Source organism: Dermacentor variabilis, chromosome 4, assembly GCF_050947875.1.
Source record: "Dermacentor variabilis isolate Ectoservices chromosome 4, ASM5094787v1, whole genome shotgun sequence".
Lineage (NCBI taxonomy): Eukaryota > Metazoa > Arthropoda > Arachnida > Ixodida > Ixodidae > Dermacentor > Dermacentor variabilis.
In genome coordinates this window covers 169,910,965-169,929,195 of record NC_134571.1, presented here as the reverse complement: position 1 = coordinate 169,929,195, position 18,231 = coordinate 169,910,965, and the positions used below count along the sequence as shown (strand labels likewise).

The window sequence follows — 18,231 nt, the reverse complement described above, 5'->3', positions numbered from 1 at the left end:
GTTTCCATGAACACCTACCTGTTCGTCAAATATTGCAGTGGTTGTCGAGAAAACAGATTTCTTTTTCTATTTATTTAAACAGGAGCCCCCGATTCCTGTTGAAGCGCAGTGCAATCCTCTGCCCACATATTTGCAATACGCGGCACCTATATAAGGGTCTGGATGCTCAGACCTTTCGTCGTTCACCAGAAGACTTGCAGTTAACGAATAATGTGTAATTAATTAGTCGTAAGCTGTTACATTTGTTGATAATATTGGAATTAAACGATTGCATATATTACTCGGTTACGCTCACTGCAATTCTGTTAATATTTTTCAATAAGCAATTACATGTAAATAGTTACTTTACTGACGAGATAAGCTCTAACACGTGACGCAGCTTTAGGAACCTGAATTTGGTGGCAACTGCAGCACACAACGCCCGAGATTGTGCCGCGCAGCAGCCTCGCGGATGCGCATGCTAAGACGGGCAAGTGCGGGAGCTCAGCATCTTTTTCGCGTTAACGCTCCACCAGGCATTGTCCGTCGAATCGAACCGGAGCTGGCATGTCTCGATAGCGACTACCACTTGGGACGTTAATGCCAGGAAATCGCCTACGGACCATTTGTACAGCTTCTCATAGGTCCAACCGGGGGCGTCTCCTTGAAAGACCAGCAACTATGAAACAATGAAGCGCCTACACTTCACACAGAGACCCAGCTGCTGAGTAATGACAGCCTTGTGCGCAAGATGTCCGCACGTTAGAGCACCGACCCAGCGTGCACATTTGAGCGACTATTCATGATCACAGGTGATTCCGATGTTATAATAAGTTCAAACGGAAGTAACTTAAGCAAATTGATTTATTTGAGTATTTCCGTAATTATTTTCGTCGGGCACTTATTGGTCAGAGTAATCAACTAAATTTCTGAATGAAGTACTTGTATTCAGTTACCATTTTCTGTTACGTGTAAAAGTCTGCCCACAATAGCGTATGCTTTACGAATTGCGCACAAACGTATAACGTATATATACATTGAGAGGATGACAAAACGCAGAACACAGTGCTCCTCACAGGTATACCGGCAGGAATACAAGCACTGCGTTAATTTTTGAGAAGAATTGTGGCGTAGCGAAAACCAGGCATGACAGAACCGACATGAATCATGCGCACACGTTCAACTAATTTATTTCCAGGAGAAAACAGGCTAGATAGAGCACATGCGCATAAGCATAGCCAAAAGCGAAATCTGAAAAAAAGAATATATTCGTTACTGCGGATCACAATAGATTGTTCACTTATACATGTGTGCCCGCCCTCCCCTCCTATTTTTTGGGTGAAATATGCCTCAGCCGACTCGGGTGCTATTGCGTCACAACTTCGTTTTAGAGTTCGAGTCGCTGATAGCGCGGGTTCACAGCCGGCGCCCAAGGTACACAATTTGTTTATATTCGTTTTTTTTCTTTTGGAAACAAATGTATTGCAAGTATATGCGCCTTGCACATGTCAGTTCTGTCATCCCTGGTCTGTTGCTGCGCCGCAATTCTGGTGCATGTATGTGTATATATATATATATATATATATATATATATATATATATATATATATATATATATATATATATACACGAAAAGGAAGAGGGTTAGCCGAGGGGCCCGAGTTTTATTGGTCATATCATAAGAAGCCAAGAAACACGTACACCAAGAACAACGTTGGGGAAATCTTGAAGCACGAATAAGGTCTCGGTCTCAGTGTTTACTGGCTTCTTATGATATGACTACATACATATATATATATATATATATATAAACACCCACAACTAGTCCAACAATGTGTTTTATTGAGTCCTCTTAAAGGCGTGACGCTTTAAGCTCGAGGCATCTGTTTCTATCGCTTCTCCTGGCGGTTGGCGTTACCGTCCACTTATGCCATCGGCGCTTCTGCCTACTATTGCGACATGTTCCACAAATCATCGTTTACTCGGACACACTCGTTCACGATATTGAAGACACTGCCTTCCTTCGCCAGTAGCCTCCACTTTTCCGTGTCTGGTTTCTGGGTTTCTAGCATTTTTCGCTGACCGATCCCGAAGACAGTGCAATCTGAAAACGCGGGCCAGTGCCGAAAGTAGTGTAGTCTAAATTGGGGCGTTTGCGCAGGTATCTAGAATAAAACTAAGTGCAGTAAAAAAAATTAAGCACTCCTACTAACCTCCTACTCACCTCACGTGAGCGCTGAAGCTGTAAGCGCCGTGCGCAGTGACTGTGCCCATTGTTACCCCCAAACTTGCTCAGGAAGACATTGTCTTTGATGGACTTCCAACTGGGTGGTTGAATCGCATTCCAATTATTCACTGCGTAGGCGCCACCGTAGAGGTCATCATGGACTTTGAGCGCACAGAGTCGGTGGTCGCGTCGGCGTGCATCGCCCTTTTCTACACGTTCACGGGCGGCCTCTACTCTGTCGCCTACACGGACGTCATCCAGCTTCTGGCCATCTTCTTTGGCCTGGTATGCGGTCCTTTGGTTGTCTTTCCTGCTCAACATTCTCCATAAGTGCTACTGTGTGTGACGAAAGTAAGAGTGATCTGCATAATCTAGGACCTCGTAAGGTCCACGATAAGGTCCTAGACCATGCCTTAAGGCACGGCGTTCTGGAATTGTTTTCTGACTAACGTGCCTTCAGAAGCCTAAATTTAAGGAGGGAGCTGGTTAACGTTTCGATAGGTGGACCTATACTAGTCGAAGGTGGCCTTGTCAAGCTCGGAGGGCTGACAAGGCACCTATGACAAAGATAAGTCCACTTACTGGAACATTGGCCAGCCTTCCCGAGGCGCTTTTTCCCTGTTTATGTAACTTCAGCACCACAGTCTTCAGTAGTGTAATTGTGCTTTTCTATATTGGTCACATGGCACATGGCTGATGGCGCGTCCTTGCCCTTCGTCGCTCAGTGGCTGTCGGTGCCCTTCGCCATGTTCCACGAGGCAGTGGGCCCGATCTCGTACCCGAGGAACGACTTTGTGGGTAGCGTCGAGTGGAAGGACTTCGGCAACTACTGGGACTCCATGCTCCTCCTCATGATGGGCGGCGTGCCCTGGCAGGTTGGTGGACCATGTGTCCCGAACCGACTTATCACCGCTCGTGTAGCCACCTCCTTTACGCCGGTTCCAGGCTAGTGCATGTACTACTCTCCTGCGACAATAGGAACACAAATACCCTCTCGCATTCAGCGGAAAATATTGTTGCTGCGTGTACTATTCGCCGCGCGTTTTCCAATGGTGCATGGACCTGCGAACCTGAGGCTAATGGCTTTTCTGTAGCGTTCGGGAAAGTCGCCTATCTTTGCAGTGCGTGCTCGAAAAATACTGCGGTAATAGAAGGGGACTCAGTGACACATAGAAGCTGTGCTAGAGACGTGGACAGGTACAAAAACCTGTTATATCTGGCAATGTCCTGCATGTCTAAGGAACGGTCGAGTGAAGTCCTCGCCTGCTCTAGCGCTGCTTGTGCAACGTGACAATTCACCGACTAACCCAAGTTTCCCTGCTAAAAGCGGCCCGCCGCCTCTCTCCTTACTACCTGTCGCTCTGTAACACACTCAACGCGCTGCGCGCGCAGGTCTACTTCCAGCGGGTTCTCTCGAGCCGCACGGCCGAGGGCGCCGAGCTGCTGTCGTACATGGCGGCGTTCGGCTGCCTGTTCATGGCCATCCCACCCGTCGTCATCGGCGCCGTCGCCAAGGCAGCCAGTGAGTGCTGCAGTGCTACGCAGGGGAAAGCAGAGTGCGCGGCCAGTGCCAGCGACTTGTAATTGCCAGAATCACGGAGCAGAAAAGACCCCAAGTGCACTGCACTACAGAATTGGGTCTCATCAACCAGCCCGCCCGGTGCAGTATCAAATACGCTTCAGCTGTCAAGGAAAGCTTGCATGGAGAGGGCATTCTTAACCGATGGACATAGCCTGAAAGGATATGTCGCTCGGTGGCCTACGTGACAGGAAACGCGTGACGATCACAACGAACGGCACGTACCGCGCGTGGGAGAAATAGCAGGCCCCATTGTGCGGGGTTATCGCGGCGGCCGTTTCAACTTCGTCCTTTGCGACGTTACATGAACCTGCCATGCTCAGATGGAATTCGAGACGTTATGCATAGGGCGCAGAGAACGGTATTTTCCGTTCCTGATCGTTTCTTGCCCCATGCATGGCTCGCTTTCACCTACGCGTATTCGCACCGCCAACTCTTTTCTGTGCCCTTGCGTGCAGACTTTACGAAAGCGGGCTACACGAAGGCCGTTCCACTGACGGGCGAGGCGACGTCGCTGACGTTGCCGCTGGTCCTGCAGTACCTGACGCCCGGCTTCGTCTCCGCCATGGGGCTGGGCGCCGTCTCCGCGGCGGTGATGTCGTCTTCGGACTCGTCCATTCTCAGCGCGGCCTCCATGTTCGCCTGGAATATCTACAAACTCGGCATCAGGCAGAACGTGCGTGCTCCGCCCGGTCCCTTTGTTCTTTTTTTTTTCTACTTGGCTAGCAGGGGTGCGCTAGCGTGGAGCTTCGTTCTGTAGCCAGTAGTGCAGAACGTCACAGGGCACTGTGGATTTCCTGCGGTGGGTAATCATCACAGAAGGCACAGTGTGCACACACGGGCAGCTGCCACTACGGTTCGCTCAATCTGAAAAAGTTGGAGCAGAGAACGTGCATTTCAGATGAATGGGCATTGGCACAATAATCACGTAATACTGACGCAGCGGATTATGATACGTAGAGGCGGAGACTATACTTACTTCTTACAGGAATCGGTACGTACCGTTTGAAATGAGAGAATTCTTTCCAAAGGGGTTATCGCTCCTTATTATAAGATAAAGGATTGACCTTGGCCGATATTTCCGGATAAAGAAGCCCTATCAGCGAGGAGACCGCGACGTCTGACGTGAAGCAGCGACTCAGTCGTGGTGCCACCGTGTTTGCGTGAGGATAACCGAGAATACTAGTATTGTTTTATTTATTAATTTCGTAATTTCAAAATACTTGTTTCAAAGAAGACATAAATACAGAAAGAGGTCTCATAGTCAAAAGATGTAATGTGCGAGACCCCTTGGTAATGCTTACGTCAAAGATAAAAATTCATCCCATCCATGATTCACCTATACTCCTTAATGCGAAATACAAAAGCAGCTCTATATGCATTTTCATTTTGCGATATATTGGCTGGCGCGGACAATCTGTCTCGTGCGGCACGTTGAAAATGGAGTGAAGCGTCACGCAACTGCGTCGCTACTCGGGAGATTCCGAGAGGCAGCGTGTGGGTGACGCGTGGGCGCAGTTCACAACAGCCGTGGCAGACATGCCTCCGCTCATGCAACGCGTTGTTTCCATATATAGTATCGTGCGACGCGATCACCGCATGCCATCGGTGAACAGACGAGGGCCCACTCCTCTGGCGCCATCGTGTAGCGGTCGTCGAAAGCCTTACGCGGCACTGCGCTTTTCTTCTCACGCTGCGCTCAGCGTTCGCTTTCATTTTTCTCTGTCCCTTTCACTCGGTTGCGCCGAGGGACAATGCGGACGCTCGCCGCAGGAATGGGCGCCTAAGCGCTGCCCTCTAAAATAACTATACAATGAACAGCATCATGCTATTAAGAACATCATGCGCTCATGCAGTGTAGAGCAGCTGTAACATCATGCACTGTAGAGCAGCTTTCTGTATATACAACGTTACGAACAATCAGCATTATGAAAAATACTATATTCATTCTACAAGCCCAAACATACATAAGAACGTTGCAAATAAATAGAATAATGAAAAGTTAACAGTCTATTTAGCCCATGTAAACGCAAATTCCTTTTAAACGAATAAACAGAACCCTCTTTTATAGCATCCGGCAATGAATTACACATTGGAACAAGTCAAATACGTGCTGTGAGCTCGCCGTAATTAGTCGTGGGCGTAAGTAATAACTGGTTATTTTACGTAACAAGAAGCGTCGATGGAACATGACGAAATTAACTAGGATGTAGCAAAGGAAATGAAAGCTTTCCGGACACGTACTTAAACATAAAAATTCCACTATATCTTTACAGATTCTGCATTGTTAAAATGTTATGCGTAAAATGTAACGAAGGAGTCTGAGACATAAAACCGCTAAAAATTATAGGTATTGCTTGATTCTGAACGTGTTGAACTGAGGATAAGTGAGTAACGTACGTGTTGTCCCATGATGGGAAGCAACAGGTTATATGACTAAGGGAGCGCTATGTTTTTCCTTCTTTTTCGATTTATTCTGCAGTATAAGTATACGTGTTCTTTGGAATCTCAATATTCCCTTCCAGCGTGATGCAATTCTTGTCGTTACAGTGTCCGTTCAATTGGCATTCCGTACTTCGCAGGCCACGGAGAAGGAGGTGATCGGCGTGATGCGCGTGTCCATTGTGCTGGTGGGCGCGCTGGCCACCTTCATGGCGCTCACGGCCGACTCCATCTACGGCCTGTGGTACCTCTCCTCGGACCTGGTCTACGTGATCCTCTTCCCGCAGCTCGTGTGCGTGGTCTACCTCAAGGAGCACGTCAACACGTACGGCTCCTTCGCCGCCTACGTGGTCGGCTGCTTCCTGCGCGCGGGCGGCGGCGAGTCCATTCTCAAGATACCACCCTTCATCAAGTACCCATTTTACGACTACGAGGAGGGCGTGCAGCGCTTCCCGTTCCGCACCTTCTCCATGGTCATCAGCTTCCTCACCCTGGTGGCGGTGTCCGGCATCACCTCGTGGCTCTTCGCTGGTGGACGCGCGCCCCTCGACTGGGACGTGTTCGGCTGCTTTCAGCCAGACGCCAAGGTGCTCGACAAGCCGCCCTTGGTTGAGGGCGCGGAATTGAAGGCGCCTTCCGCTGTGGGCCCACCGCCCGCTGCGCCCGAACCTGCGCTCACGCCGGCCACGGCGGAGACGTCTGCGATTCCGGGCGGTAGTGTGTCAGCGTCGACTACGCCTCATGGCGCCGCGGGGATCACGCCTCACAGCACCTCGGAATACAAGCTGTCGCCAGTCGAGAAGATTCCCAGCCGCATATCGCAGCACTCGTAAGTGAGCCGGCGAAGAGTCTTGTTTTTTTCCTTTATTTTAGAGCGCAGCTCTTAGTAGACGCCTGTTCCTGCGGCGAGCGTCGGCGTGACCGAACGAACGAGCTCCGCGAATAATGAAAGCGAACGCGGAGTGTAGTGGGAGATGCACGAAATGCGATAGCGCAGGAGGAGTGTGCCGCGGAACCATGACTGAGGCGCAAAGCGGAGGAGGACAGGAGGGATACGGCCTGTGCATGCGCTAAGTTGCCGACGGCCCGGGCAGCCTCAGCCGCGTGGGCAACCTCATCTGCGCTTCGGAGGGGGCAGGGTGCCGTGGGGTGGGGACGGCTAAACTCGTCCGAGGCGTCATATGCTGAGGTCAGTCTGCGGTATGTGGCATGAGGACCACTGCTCCTGCAAGGGACGATGCCGAGCGGCTGCGAGTGAGGCTTGGTGTCACGCTTCCTTGGAAGTTGTCGCCGCTGACACTGAAGGCACGCCTTCCCAGCGACGAAGAGCCACTGTTGTCCTTGGTGGAACGAAACCGTGAGCATAAAAGCGTAGTGTCGCGCAAGACGGCCTGTGCGGCGACGATGGCTATATGCGATATGGCGCCAGAGTAGCACGCGCCGTCTGTAGGGAAACAAAGCATGGCATGAGCGAACGTCTGTCAGCGGCGGCTGCTTGGAATCCCTCCCACGCGCTGTCCCCACGAGCTGGCTCTCGGGATCTCGGGGTTAGTGAGGCAGTGGCGCCAAACTTCTCACCGTTTAAAACGTGCCACACGAGACTGATTGCCTGCGCCAGCCAATATATCGCAAAATGAAGCGAGTATCGTTATCATCGGTGATTTTTTTTTTTGCGCATACATGAACCATTAACGCTGAGTGCACTGTAGTGGGTTTCGTCTCCCAAGATCAAAGTGTGCGCTCACTGACGGGACGTATGGACACACAAACGATCGACTACGATCAACCTTGATGCGCGCGCAGATATCCGGACGGTTCGAAAACATCTCGATCAGTCTAGGCGTCCCTCCGCAACCCAGCGCTCTGGAATAGTGGTCATATTGTTCTTGTATATGGCTCACGTTTACAAGGACTCTATTCGCCTCGTTGCCTTGTACGGCTGATATCTACAGGGACACCGTTGCAGCTCAATTCTCCGCGTTGTTGATGGCGTACTTCGGTTTATCTTGGGCATAATGTCCGAAATAAACCGCTGCTCTTCAGAGCTGCGTCGGAAAGAGAGGCGCAAGTCTTGCATATGCACAGGGACATTATTCGCAATAACTGAAGGTAAAAACTCCCGATTTCAATATTATCCGGATTCGTAGACTCCTTTTCCCAGAAATATGAACCCGGTGCATAACCTGGAAAGACGAAAGGCAAGGGCCAAAGCTCTCCTGCAAGAGATTGAACACGACATAGAACATGCGGCCTTTGTAGATGCTGCATGGGTCAGAGGAAAGAAAGCCTTTACGGCAGTAATAGTAGATGCAGATGGTCTCACTCGGGATGGTATAACAATCATGACTAAAGACACGACAGTCGCAGAACAAGTAGCGATAGCATTGGCTTTAAGGAATAATAAGTGGACGAAGATTTACAGTGACTCTAAGATGGCTATTAGGCACTTTACCAATGGCTTTGTAACCAAAAGGGCTGCCCAGCTGATCGGTGAGTTCGACAGCCAAGAGACAGCCAAGAGCCAAGTAAGCCAGACAGAGGGACAGATAAGTGGGATATGTACAGGGGGGTTTAACCTTAAAAGGAAAGCATAAAAACAAAGCATGGAAAAAGATGCAAATCTCCACATAAGCGAGCAAGACATAGGGGCAAAAAGTTGCTACGTGCACTGTGGTGTTACCTTTGCAACAAACATGAAAACAAAGCATGAAGAAAGATGCAAACTACAAAATAAGCCAGCAAGTCAGTGGTAAAAAAGCAGCTATTTACGGAGTGGTGTAAGATTTAAAGCAAGGTACTCTACGACGAGTTCACGCCAGCCACAGTCTTGCTGCCATAACCGTCGTCTGAATCATCAGGCTCGTTCAGCCATCGGAGGTAGATACGCAGTCGCCTGACAACAAAACGGCACATCAGTTTTCTCATAACGCTTGGGTGGTCAGCGCATTCACTAGGTGGCAGAGAAACTGATCGCTCAATAAGGCTCGTCAATGTATTGATTGGGTGATCCACATGACGAACATCATTTTCCTGTGAAAATTTCTTACACATTCACAGGAAGAAACAAAGCGCAGTACCGTATGGCTTACATACACCAAATTTCTAGAACCTTGATTGTACTCCTTGAGCTGCACAAGAGCATGCTTATCGGACGCGTCATCAGCAATCAGGGTCTCAGTACAGATGGAGCATGGTTTGTTAGTAGATACAAAAAGACTTCACCAAATACCCTGCCAAGAGAGCAATGATGTCATTTTCTACAAGAGACAATGGCTCGCCCTCTGTGCATTCATCATCGTACGAGGGTTCTTGAAATTCTTTCTGCACTTCTTGAATCTCTGCAGAAAAGAAATCCACTAAGTAGTTGCTGTCGTCAGCTTCATAACCAGAGTTCTTAGGTACCTTGAGGAACTGGCTAACTGACACAATTCTGAGCGCATTTTTGACATCATATGCACTGGGCACAGGAGAAATCATCCTGATGACCGAAAACAAGTTCTCCAGGCAATCTTGGGCCAATCGTCCTGTCAAGAAGAATGCATAGCCACATTTCTTTAGCAGAAATTTATGCAGTTGAAGCACTACAGCAGTGGACATTAGCACCCCTGCCTGGCATGGCCTCCAGACCTTTTTGATGCCAATGCCTAAGCTCTCAATGACTTCAACAGCGAGTTTCAGCATTGCAATAGCCTCTTCATATTTGCTTTCATACAGCAACAACAGGGTGCCGTGCAGTCATGATTGTGTACCACTTGAAGATTACTTCACAAAACCAGGCTGTTGTTTCAGCATCGGGCGGCAGCTTCATACGCTCTACAAAGTACCTTATAGCTGCAGGTGCTTCCCGGAATAACTGAACAGCTACCCTTACCTTCATCTTTGTGAAGTGGCCGTTGGAAATGTGCACGGTACTCAGGTTAGGTGTCACCTTCAGTTGTTCTGAGTCCATCTTTAGGACTGCTTCTATGTACTCAATCGACACGTCACTGCTGCGTAAATTGTACTTTGCCACTATTTCTTCACTAAGTTTCATGGGATCTTTTCGCACGAGGTGCCCTCTAATATTTTTTAGTACATGTGAAGGATCCGGCATAAAAAACAATGACATAGAATTGTCACATGGGTGGGGAACAGTGCATCTAGTGACAGAGTAGCGGGAGCTTGACCGCCACAACCGCCACATAGCACGGTTGGAGCTCCCCATGTCGCATGTCACGCACAGCACACGCAAAGAAATGTCTGCAGAAAGGTTGATTAAATGGACGACAAAGTCTCTCAGCTTCTCTCCATTGACAAAAGCACCTGTGTAGTGATAAGCAATCACCTGCTTCCAGCGGGTATTTAGGCCCCCAACCATACAGACGAGTACATGGTTTGCTGCTCGGTCGGTTTCAGGGAGTGTCACCTTGCCAAGGAAGCCGTCACCACTGCGGTCTAGCTCGACACCCTTGCGAATCTCCATTTCATCGAGAAATATGACGCAGTCTTTTTCAATGTTTGACATTGCGGCCACTTTCACTTTCATCATATTTACTATATCAAACAAAACACCGGGCTTAATGGACAGGTGCTGCAGTCGTCTACAAAGTGTTCTTCGTGAGGGAAGAGGATTGCCCTGTTCTAAAAGTAAGTCATAGCCTGCAGAGCCACAAGCAAATTTGAGTTGTAGCGCTTTCTTTATGGTTTCTGCACTCTATGCACTACCTTTCCGGCTATTTCTCTTCAAAGCAGCCTTCTGGTCCTCGCTCAAGAAATCCAGATTTTTGGTGAGCGTTGAGAGGTCTTATTCTAACCGCTTTGTTTTCCTGGCAGCAGTCTTTAACTTCTTTTTTGATGTCGACAAGTTTTCTTGCAAATCAGTGTTTTTCTTTTTCGCATCTTGCAGAGCCTTTCGTAGCTCACATACAGAGAGCGAGGAAATATCTTCATTGCTCTCATGCTCGACTGCATTTTCTTCGAAAGAAGAGGTACTATCTCGACTCAGTTCTGCGGAGTCTTCTTGGTCAGCGTCTGTAGCAAGTGTTGAGGAGGACTTGGTGCCTTCCTCGCCAGCAGGTCCACATTCGGCAGTCTGTCTCATAGGGTGTTTCCTTCGTTTAGGTTGAAAAATAAAAGACATGTCTCAATGCTTATTGACATAACTGCAAATCGCGGAAATAATACGCTCCACTACAATTATTACTCACGTCTAAAGTCGAACAGCGTGGGCAGAGCTGTAGACTTTAACAGGCGGCGTCCATCCTGCCGATTTTTCTCAAACTGGTCCTCTTCAAAGTGGAGCTAAAAAAATAAATAAAACACCAAATGTTATTATTCACGTTTGTTTGGGCTGATGCAAAAATACTTGTAAAAAATAACCAGTTATTTAAGGTGCTTAACAGAAAATGTTCATAAAAAATGTTGCTGTATTGCCGAACCTCGCACGTTTCCAAACAACGCGCAGGCTACGACGGACGCCGAGCCAGAAAGCTCAGGAAAAATTTGACCCATAATGTGCGTTAGCTGCACGTTTACATGAGTACATCCTGCTTAAGTATTTAGCTCCGTCACGGAATAGCAACCACGATCGGGAACGAACATGCAGCGATAAGGTCTGCTTACGAACAGCGTAGTGCAAATATGCCCGCGATCATAACATCGGCTACGTCGCTTTCGAATAGCACAGATGCAATCATATACCAATAAAAAAAAATCTTGTATGCACTTTGACATGAGAGCCGCAATTATCTATTGAGATCTCAAAGAAAACCGCAGGGCTTCGAGTGGCACCAGAACAACAGCCGCACTCTCCAGATGAAGCAGTGTGTGCCTTCAGTAGCAAATAACGAGCACTTAACTTTTGGTTCGTCTATTTTCGCTTAACGTAAAAGTAACTCTGGTGTCTAAACAATAGCGACGCGAACTTTGCAAAGGAGACGCCAGTGCTTTCTGTGAAAATATAAAACAGGTGTGCGACGTTACGATTTTTTGCTAGCGTTAAATATTCCGCGAATCAAAATCACCCTCGTCCGACTCTATAATCAGGGCACTACTCGCGTAGAAAAGCTAAGTTCAAAACGAAAAACACGCTCGCGCCCTTACGTATGCGCGTACCTATACGCTGCCTACGCAACAGCGGCGCACACGAGTTTGCTTTAATTGCAAAATACGGATCAATAAGACTTCACTGTTTTGCAACTCACCTCGCAGATATATGAGCTGTCAGTTGCGTTCCACCGATCCCGCTTTACTTGAGCTTCCCATTTCTTTCTTCGCTCCGAGTCCCGGGGGAAGCGAAAACAACGCAGGCCTTTACGTGTTGACCCGGAGCACATTGGCACGCAACAGCCCGTCATGATGGCTCAGTGGACTTGACAAGCTTGTCAGTCATACAGTCGAACACTGTTAAACAAGTTGAACCACCAGCGAGTGCCTCGAATAAAGCAAGCTCCGCTGTTAGCACCGATCAACTGCGACCACTCTGACCGCCCGCCGTGATTCAATATGACGTCGCAGCGAGAAAAAGGCGGCGTGGGGGTGGTCAAAGAATGGCACCACCCTGAACGGTGGCGCTGGCATCGAGGCACCCTAGCTTACTTTTCTTCCGGCGTTATGCTGACAAAGATGCGCGTGTGCCTTCCGGGCCCGCATCTAACGTTATAGTATCACGCAATGGTGATGCAGAAGGCAGGAAGCGATATACCTGGCCAATGGCGATACCGAGATTTGATATCCGGTCAAGAGTGTGGTGTCAGGAGAGAGCAACTGAGAAGGGAAGAAATACCCTTTCGCAGGTATATTGTGTTTAAGGAACATTAAAAACAAAACAAGGTAAATTATGCCCTCCCACAATAACGGAAAAGCTGTGCTGAAAGGCACGTCCGACGTCTCTCTTCAGCTTCTTTAACAGGTACGTTAGACGGGCCCGGCACTGTTTTTACAGAAGTACGTCCGACGTAGTTTTCGTTTGTGTTTTTTTATTTTTTGCAGGCTTCACGTTAAGGTACGTCGGCCATAATCACGCTGGACAGTTAAATAAATAGGTCCCTCGCGTCAGCGTTCATTCTGTGCGCGTTGCTATGCAGCCCGCGCTGATCAGCATGCTCGTCGTAGCGGCAACAAGGGCCGCATCTGGTTCCAGAACGGAGATGTGCGCTTTCGCAGAGAGAGAGAAACGCATTCCATTCGGCCTGTGTTCTTCGACGCAATATTATGTAAACGTGTGCTTCAAGCAAATCGTAAGAGACGTCATAGTTACTCATACGTTTCAAATTTCGACTGCGTCAGTTTCAACACACTTTGATGCTGTTTCATCTACTGATTGTGCTCTATAGAAGGGGTTCTGCGCAATCGCGATGAAGAATATAGATTCAATAGCTCGCTTCGATGATACTGATTGTCAACGTGGCTGAGGGCTTGCTTTTATACCGAAACATGCAATGACTGTTTGGGTTCAATACGGTGTAACATAATTCGGTTTTAAACAAAATGGGCTCCAATTCATGTAGCGAAGGTGGTTGGCCAGCGAAGCTGTGTGGTGTCACTTGATCCTATAGACCAATTAGACGGAGCCTATTACTGGGTGCTGCCGAGCCTGAGCGCGAAGCCGTCGTGCACATTGACGTTGTTGTTCCTTTCGTCGTTCATCCTGTTCGCGCTGCTCTTCAGGAGTCCTAACTGTGCGTAGCTCGCTTTGGGCAGGAACCACTGCGGCCTGCCTATGGCCTGAGCACGACGCCGTATACTGCATGCTGACGTCTGTTTCTGTCGTCGCTGTGTAATGCCACGTGGTGGAGACGTTGAAGAACACAGTAGCAACACAACACAGCACTAGCACTAGCACAACACTAACACAACACTAGCATAAGCTGGAGTTGCCGCGAAGCGGCAACTCCAGCTTATGCGATGACATCTCTACCGGGAAACGCCATGCGCGAAGACGAGTGGGGCGAGCTTTCTGGTTCTTTTTTTGTTTCCCCCGCACGGCTGGCTGTTCTGTTATAGCCTTGCGGTAAACTGCTCTGGGTATCTTGGTCGCATATCATTCACAAATATTCTTTTTCTTTCGTTTTCTTTACTCCAGTATTGCTTCACCTGGCGAAAGCCTCTTCCCCCCATGCATCTTGCAAGACAAGATGACAGGAAGCAATGCGTCCTCACCACTCACTGCCAGACAGTCACACCCATCGTCAGGTCACGCGATTGAGTAATTTTACGCCGTTATTACGTGCGCTACAGAGCACATTTAAAAACACCAGCATAACGTAGTGCAGAAACGGAGCAGTAAATGCACTTATATGCGTGACGCGGCGGTGCGGCAGTGAGGGCGTGCTGATCGCTGTTATTTGCCATTAAGAGATGTAAGTGGCAAAATAATTTTCGCCACGCTGGAGAAACTCCGCAAAATAAGGGATATTTTTTAATATTTACAAAACAACAAAGTAGGTGCCACAGGAATTCGAACCCCGGCTCACTACATGGGAGTCAGTGACGCTACCGCTGGAACTTGCCGAACCATTTTTTTGAATTGTGCTGCTATAGCAATTATAAGGACCCTCAAGGCAAATTGCCGGCGATGGCGACGGCGTCGCCGTAATCCGTATAAAGTCCAACTTCGGGTAGATTGCGGCGACACGCTTTGCTGTAGATGCGAGAGAAAGCTTGAGAAGGTGAGCCGCGAAGGCTAGTGGCTCGATGCGGCGGCGGCTTCTCGCGCGCGCTATAGGGAAGAAGCAGCGAGGGTTCGCCCCGTCTTCTCATGAGTGCAGGGGGGGGGGGGGGAGGAGCTGGGAGATGTGCGCGCGCTAGAAAGGGGGGGGGGGGCGGTGGCAGGTTAGCGCGCATCTCCTCTTCTACACCGTCGCTGCGGTGGCTGGGCGTGGTCGCCCGCGCCCTATCTTAGAGGCAGCCTGCATGCGGTGGGTTCGAAGGCTAGGGGATCCGAGATAGGCGATGGCCTTGTGTACGCTGTGTTCTCGCGTGGCAGTTCACAGTGAAGAGAGATGAAGTACGAAGGTGAATTCGCTCGCCGCTGCTGCCGCGCTATTCGTCACGCCAGCATTCGGACAGCGAGTGTCTGTGGTCATCGAGAGAGATATGTTCGTATTTGCCTGTGCACGTGTCACAACGTGCACAATTAGTAAGCGAATGTTTACAGCAGTTTATGCAGCTTATAAAACTACCAACCTTACTTTGCATAGCTGTCCAATTTTCTGTCGGAATCAGTACTTCGCCTTTCGGTCGAAACTGCGAGTTTTGTTTATTAACCACAGACTCAAGATTGGTTGGGCCTTTGCCGCATTACTTTTGGTAATTTTGGCGTTTTAAAAGACCGGTTATTATGCAGTTTACATGCATTGCTCTAGCTTTTTATGCTTTACCATATTTAACACCTAGAGCCACTTCTTGATGACTTTTTCTCGTTATTAACCCTGCACCGCACAATAGCACATATTGCTGTGGAAAGGTGCTAGGAGTCGTAGATTTTCTCGCTTGTGTGCGAAGGATTTCAGATAGCATATTTTATGACGGGAAAGTCAGCCTGTGTGAGAAGGAGCTTCGCATCTTTCTAACGACTGTACTGTGAAGGTAGCGCGAAGGTCCGACGTAACCTTAGACACTTCGTAACCGAAAAGTTACTCCAACCTCACCACGAATAAAGGATCTGTAAGCCGAAAAAAGCGCGAGGATGAAAGGCTGGTGGCGACGCCTTCTTGAAGTCTCCGCGCAATCTCCCGCCGTAACTTCACAGATCGACGGCGCCTTCTCGGGCTCAATTTCTTATCGGCAAAAGTGGAGTGCATTGTATTATAAATGAGGCAAAAACTACAATTGGCAAGTTTTGGGAGCCTTTACTGAGCCACGACGGCCAAATATAAAAAATTAACTTTAATATCCATGACGTCAGACTGACACATCGGCGCTGGGTTATCGACACGAACAAAAAAAAATGGAACGGCACTTCCACCTTAATTTTCTCTCCGAATGATCAATGATCAACATATTGCGCGAAATAACTAAAATAGAGTTTTGAAATAGCTTATCGGGTCGTAACTTGATTTAGTGTTTTCCTTCTAGTGTCATTTTTAAACCCTGTTCGCGAGCACCTCACCTATGGGGCAGTTGTGCGTCAAAGTATGGAAAGAAAAGTTTGGGGTGATTGAGGAGTTGCACCGGATTTGACGAAGCGGTTGAAAAAGTATGAGCCGGTTTTCATTTCTTTAGATTTCCGCCAATATCTCGTTTGGTTCTTTTGCACAACTTTCCTTTGCGCCTCTCTTGAGTATAGCTTGTTTCTCTTTGACGTACGACTTGCTTCAATTTGCCTTCCGAGTACTGAATGCTGGGCGTGTTGATATTCCATAATCAAGAAAGAATGGCGCGACCACACGTTGACGAGAAAGAAAGAAAAAAATGAGCGGCGCTCGTTCGTGTTTTTCTTTCTCATCCCTGTGTGTTTGCGCCATCCTTTCATGAGTATTCAGTTTGTGTGTACCTGAGCTTTCGTGTTTCTCTTGTAATCGATAACTATTCTTGTGGAGTTATTCATGCTCTTGCATACAGTCTCCATTTTCTCTCAGGAACCAACGTGCGATGCTTGAAGATCGAAGAAACTATCGAACATTTGTTGTGCCCTTGCTCTGAGCACGACATTTTTGATGAGGCCTCTTTCTCGTGACAGCTTTAATCTAGCTAAACTCCGTAGAATCTTGGTTTCAGCTAGTCCCTGCAGCTGTCATATTTCCTGCAATGAAAGCCGTCAAAATAGACGTGAACAAAGACGTCGAGTAGTACCTCTCTTTCTCCGCGTCTACTTTGCGCCTTTGATTTCCTGAAACAAGACTCCGTACCATTTCCTGATACCAAAATACTGCGACAGCGGCCACAGCCGTCGATGGCGTGAAATATTCGTACAAATGTGCAGATCAAGTGCAACTGCCTGAGTGACTGGTTAAGTAGTCCTCGTGTGCCTATTCCGCTGTGCGCGCTCGCTGCCTCGACTCGCGTTGCTTTTTGTCTCCCCTCCTTGCCAATTGAGCGTCTCCGCAATGGGTGTGTCTTGCAGAGCTGAAATTACGTCCAAGAGTCACGGTGCACCAGCGAAGGCCGACGTCAGCAAGGACGCGAGCGATACGTCGACCAGCAAGCGCAAGCGCAAGAAGCACCGCCGCTCCAGCCACGAGTCAAGCAAGTCGGCGCAAAGCGTCACCCCGCAGCCGGCGCAACCGTCAGCCGCGCACGAGACCACAACCGAGGCGGGGCGCCACTGAGCTGCCCTGGTGCCGCCGCATTCGCAGCGAACGCCACGTTGGTCGTGGCTGGCTCACGGCCGGTGGCAATGATAAAGATAAAATGTGCTCGTCTCTTGGGAACTAGTTCGACTTGGGTATTTATGCACGCAGCCGGTCCTCTATAACTCTTAACCACGCAATGTAGTACGCTTCCAGCGCTGTAGAGGTAAAGGTCCAAGAGGATGCACGCAAGTAGCTGCAAGATATGCGCAGCCGTAGCAGGTTCCATAGAGGTGTCCGAAGTCAACCGATGCGTACACGAAAACGACCCATGGTGAGGCCGCATGTCCACAAAGTTAGTTTGTGCGGGGTAACGAGGCGCTGTCGCTGCTGGCCGGTAGTGTTCCTGTTTGCAAGCGTCAGTGATGCTTCTTTGTCTGGACACGCAGAATATGCTAATGGTTCTGGGTTGACGAGGCGGGACGGACAGAAATTCGCTGCTTACCTTTTCGGGGCGCAGTTATCGGGTGTGAACACTTTAGCACATGGGCTGAGAACGACGGATATGCGCGGAAGGAGGCGCGGCTGCTAGAATTTTCATTTGCACAATTTTACGGTGCAACCGTAGCAAAGAAAGGCGCAATGGCTCATGAACTAAGGAGGTGTAAGTGGAACAAAACGAGTGTGAAATTAAGCTTTGTTGCGTGATAACGTGCCCTCACTTACTTTGTTTTAGAAGTTATCAATTCATGTTTCAGTGATATACAACAATAATAATCTAAATATTCTAGTGC

General features: G+C 48.8%; 1 protein-coding gene across 1 annotated transcript in view; it reads left to right on the top strand.

The window, feature by feature from the left end:
• Nucleotides 1-17,476, top strand: part of LOC142578416 (high-affinity choline transporter 1-like) — a 40,285-nt gene extending 22,809 nt beyond the window's left edge. Inside the window, exons 4-9 of the mRNA XM_075687804.1 lie at nucleotides 2,343-2,491; nucleotides 2,932-3,081; nucleotides 3,599-3,728; nucleotides 4,244-4,461; nucleotides 6,368-7,056; nucleotides 17,272-17,476. Coding sequence (XP_075543919.1) covers nucleotides 2,343-2,491; nucleotides 2,932-3,081; nucleotides 3,599-3,728; nucleotides 4,244-4,461; nucleotides 6,368-7,056; nucleotides 17,272-17,476 — 1,541 coding nt within the window. The remainder of the gene's footprint in view (nucleotides 1-2,342; nucleotides 2,492-2,931; nucleotides 3,082-3,598; nucleotides 3,729-4,243; nucleotides 4,462-6,367; nucleotides 7,057-17,271) is intronic.
• Nucleotides 17,477-18,231: the final 755 nt, after the last annotated feature.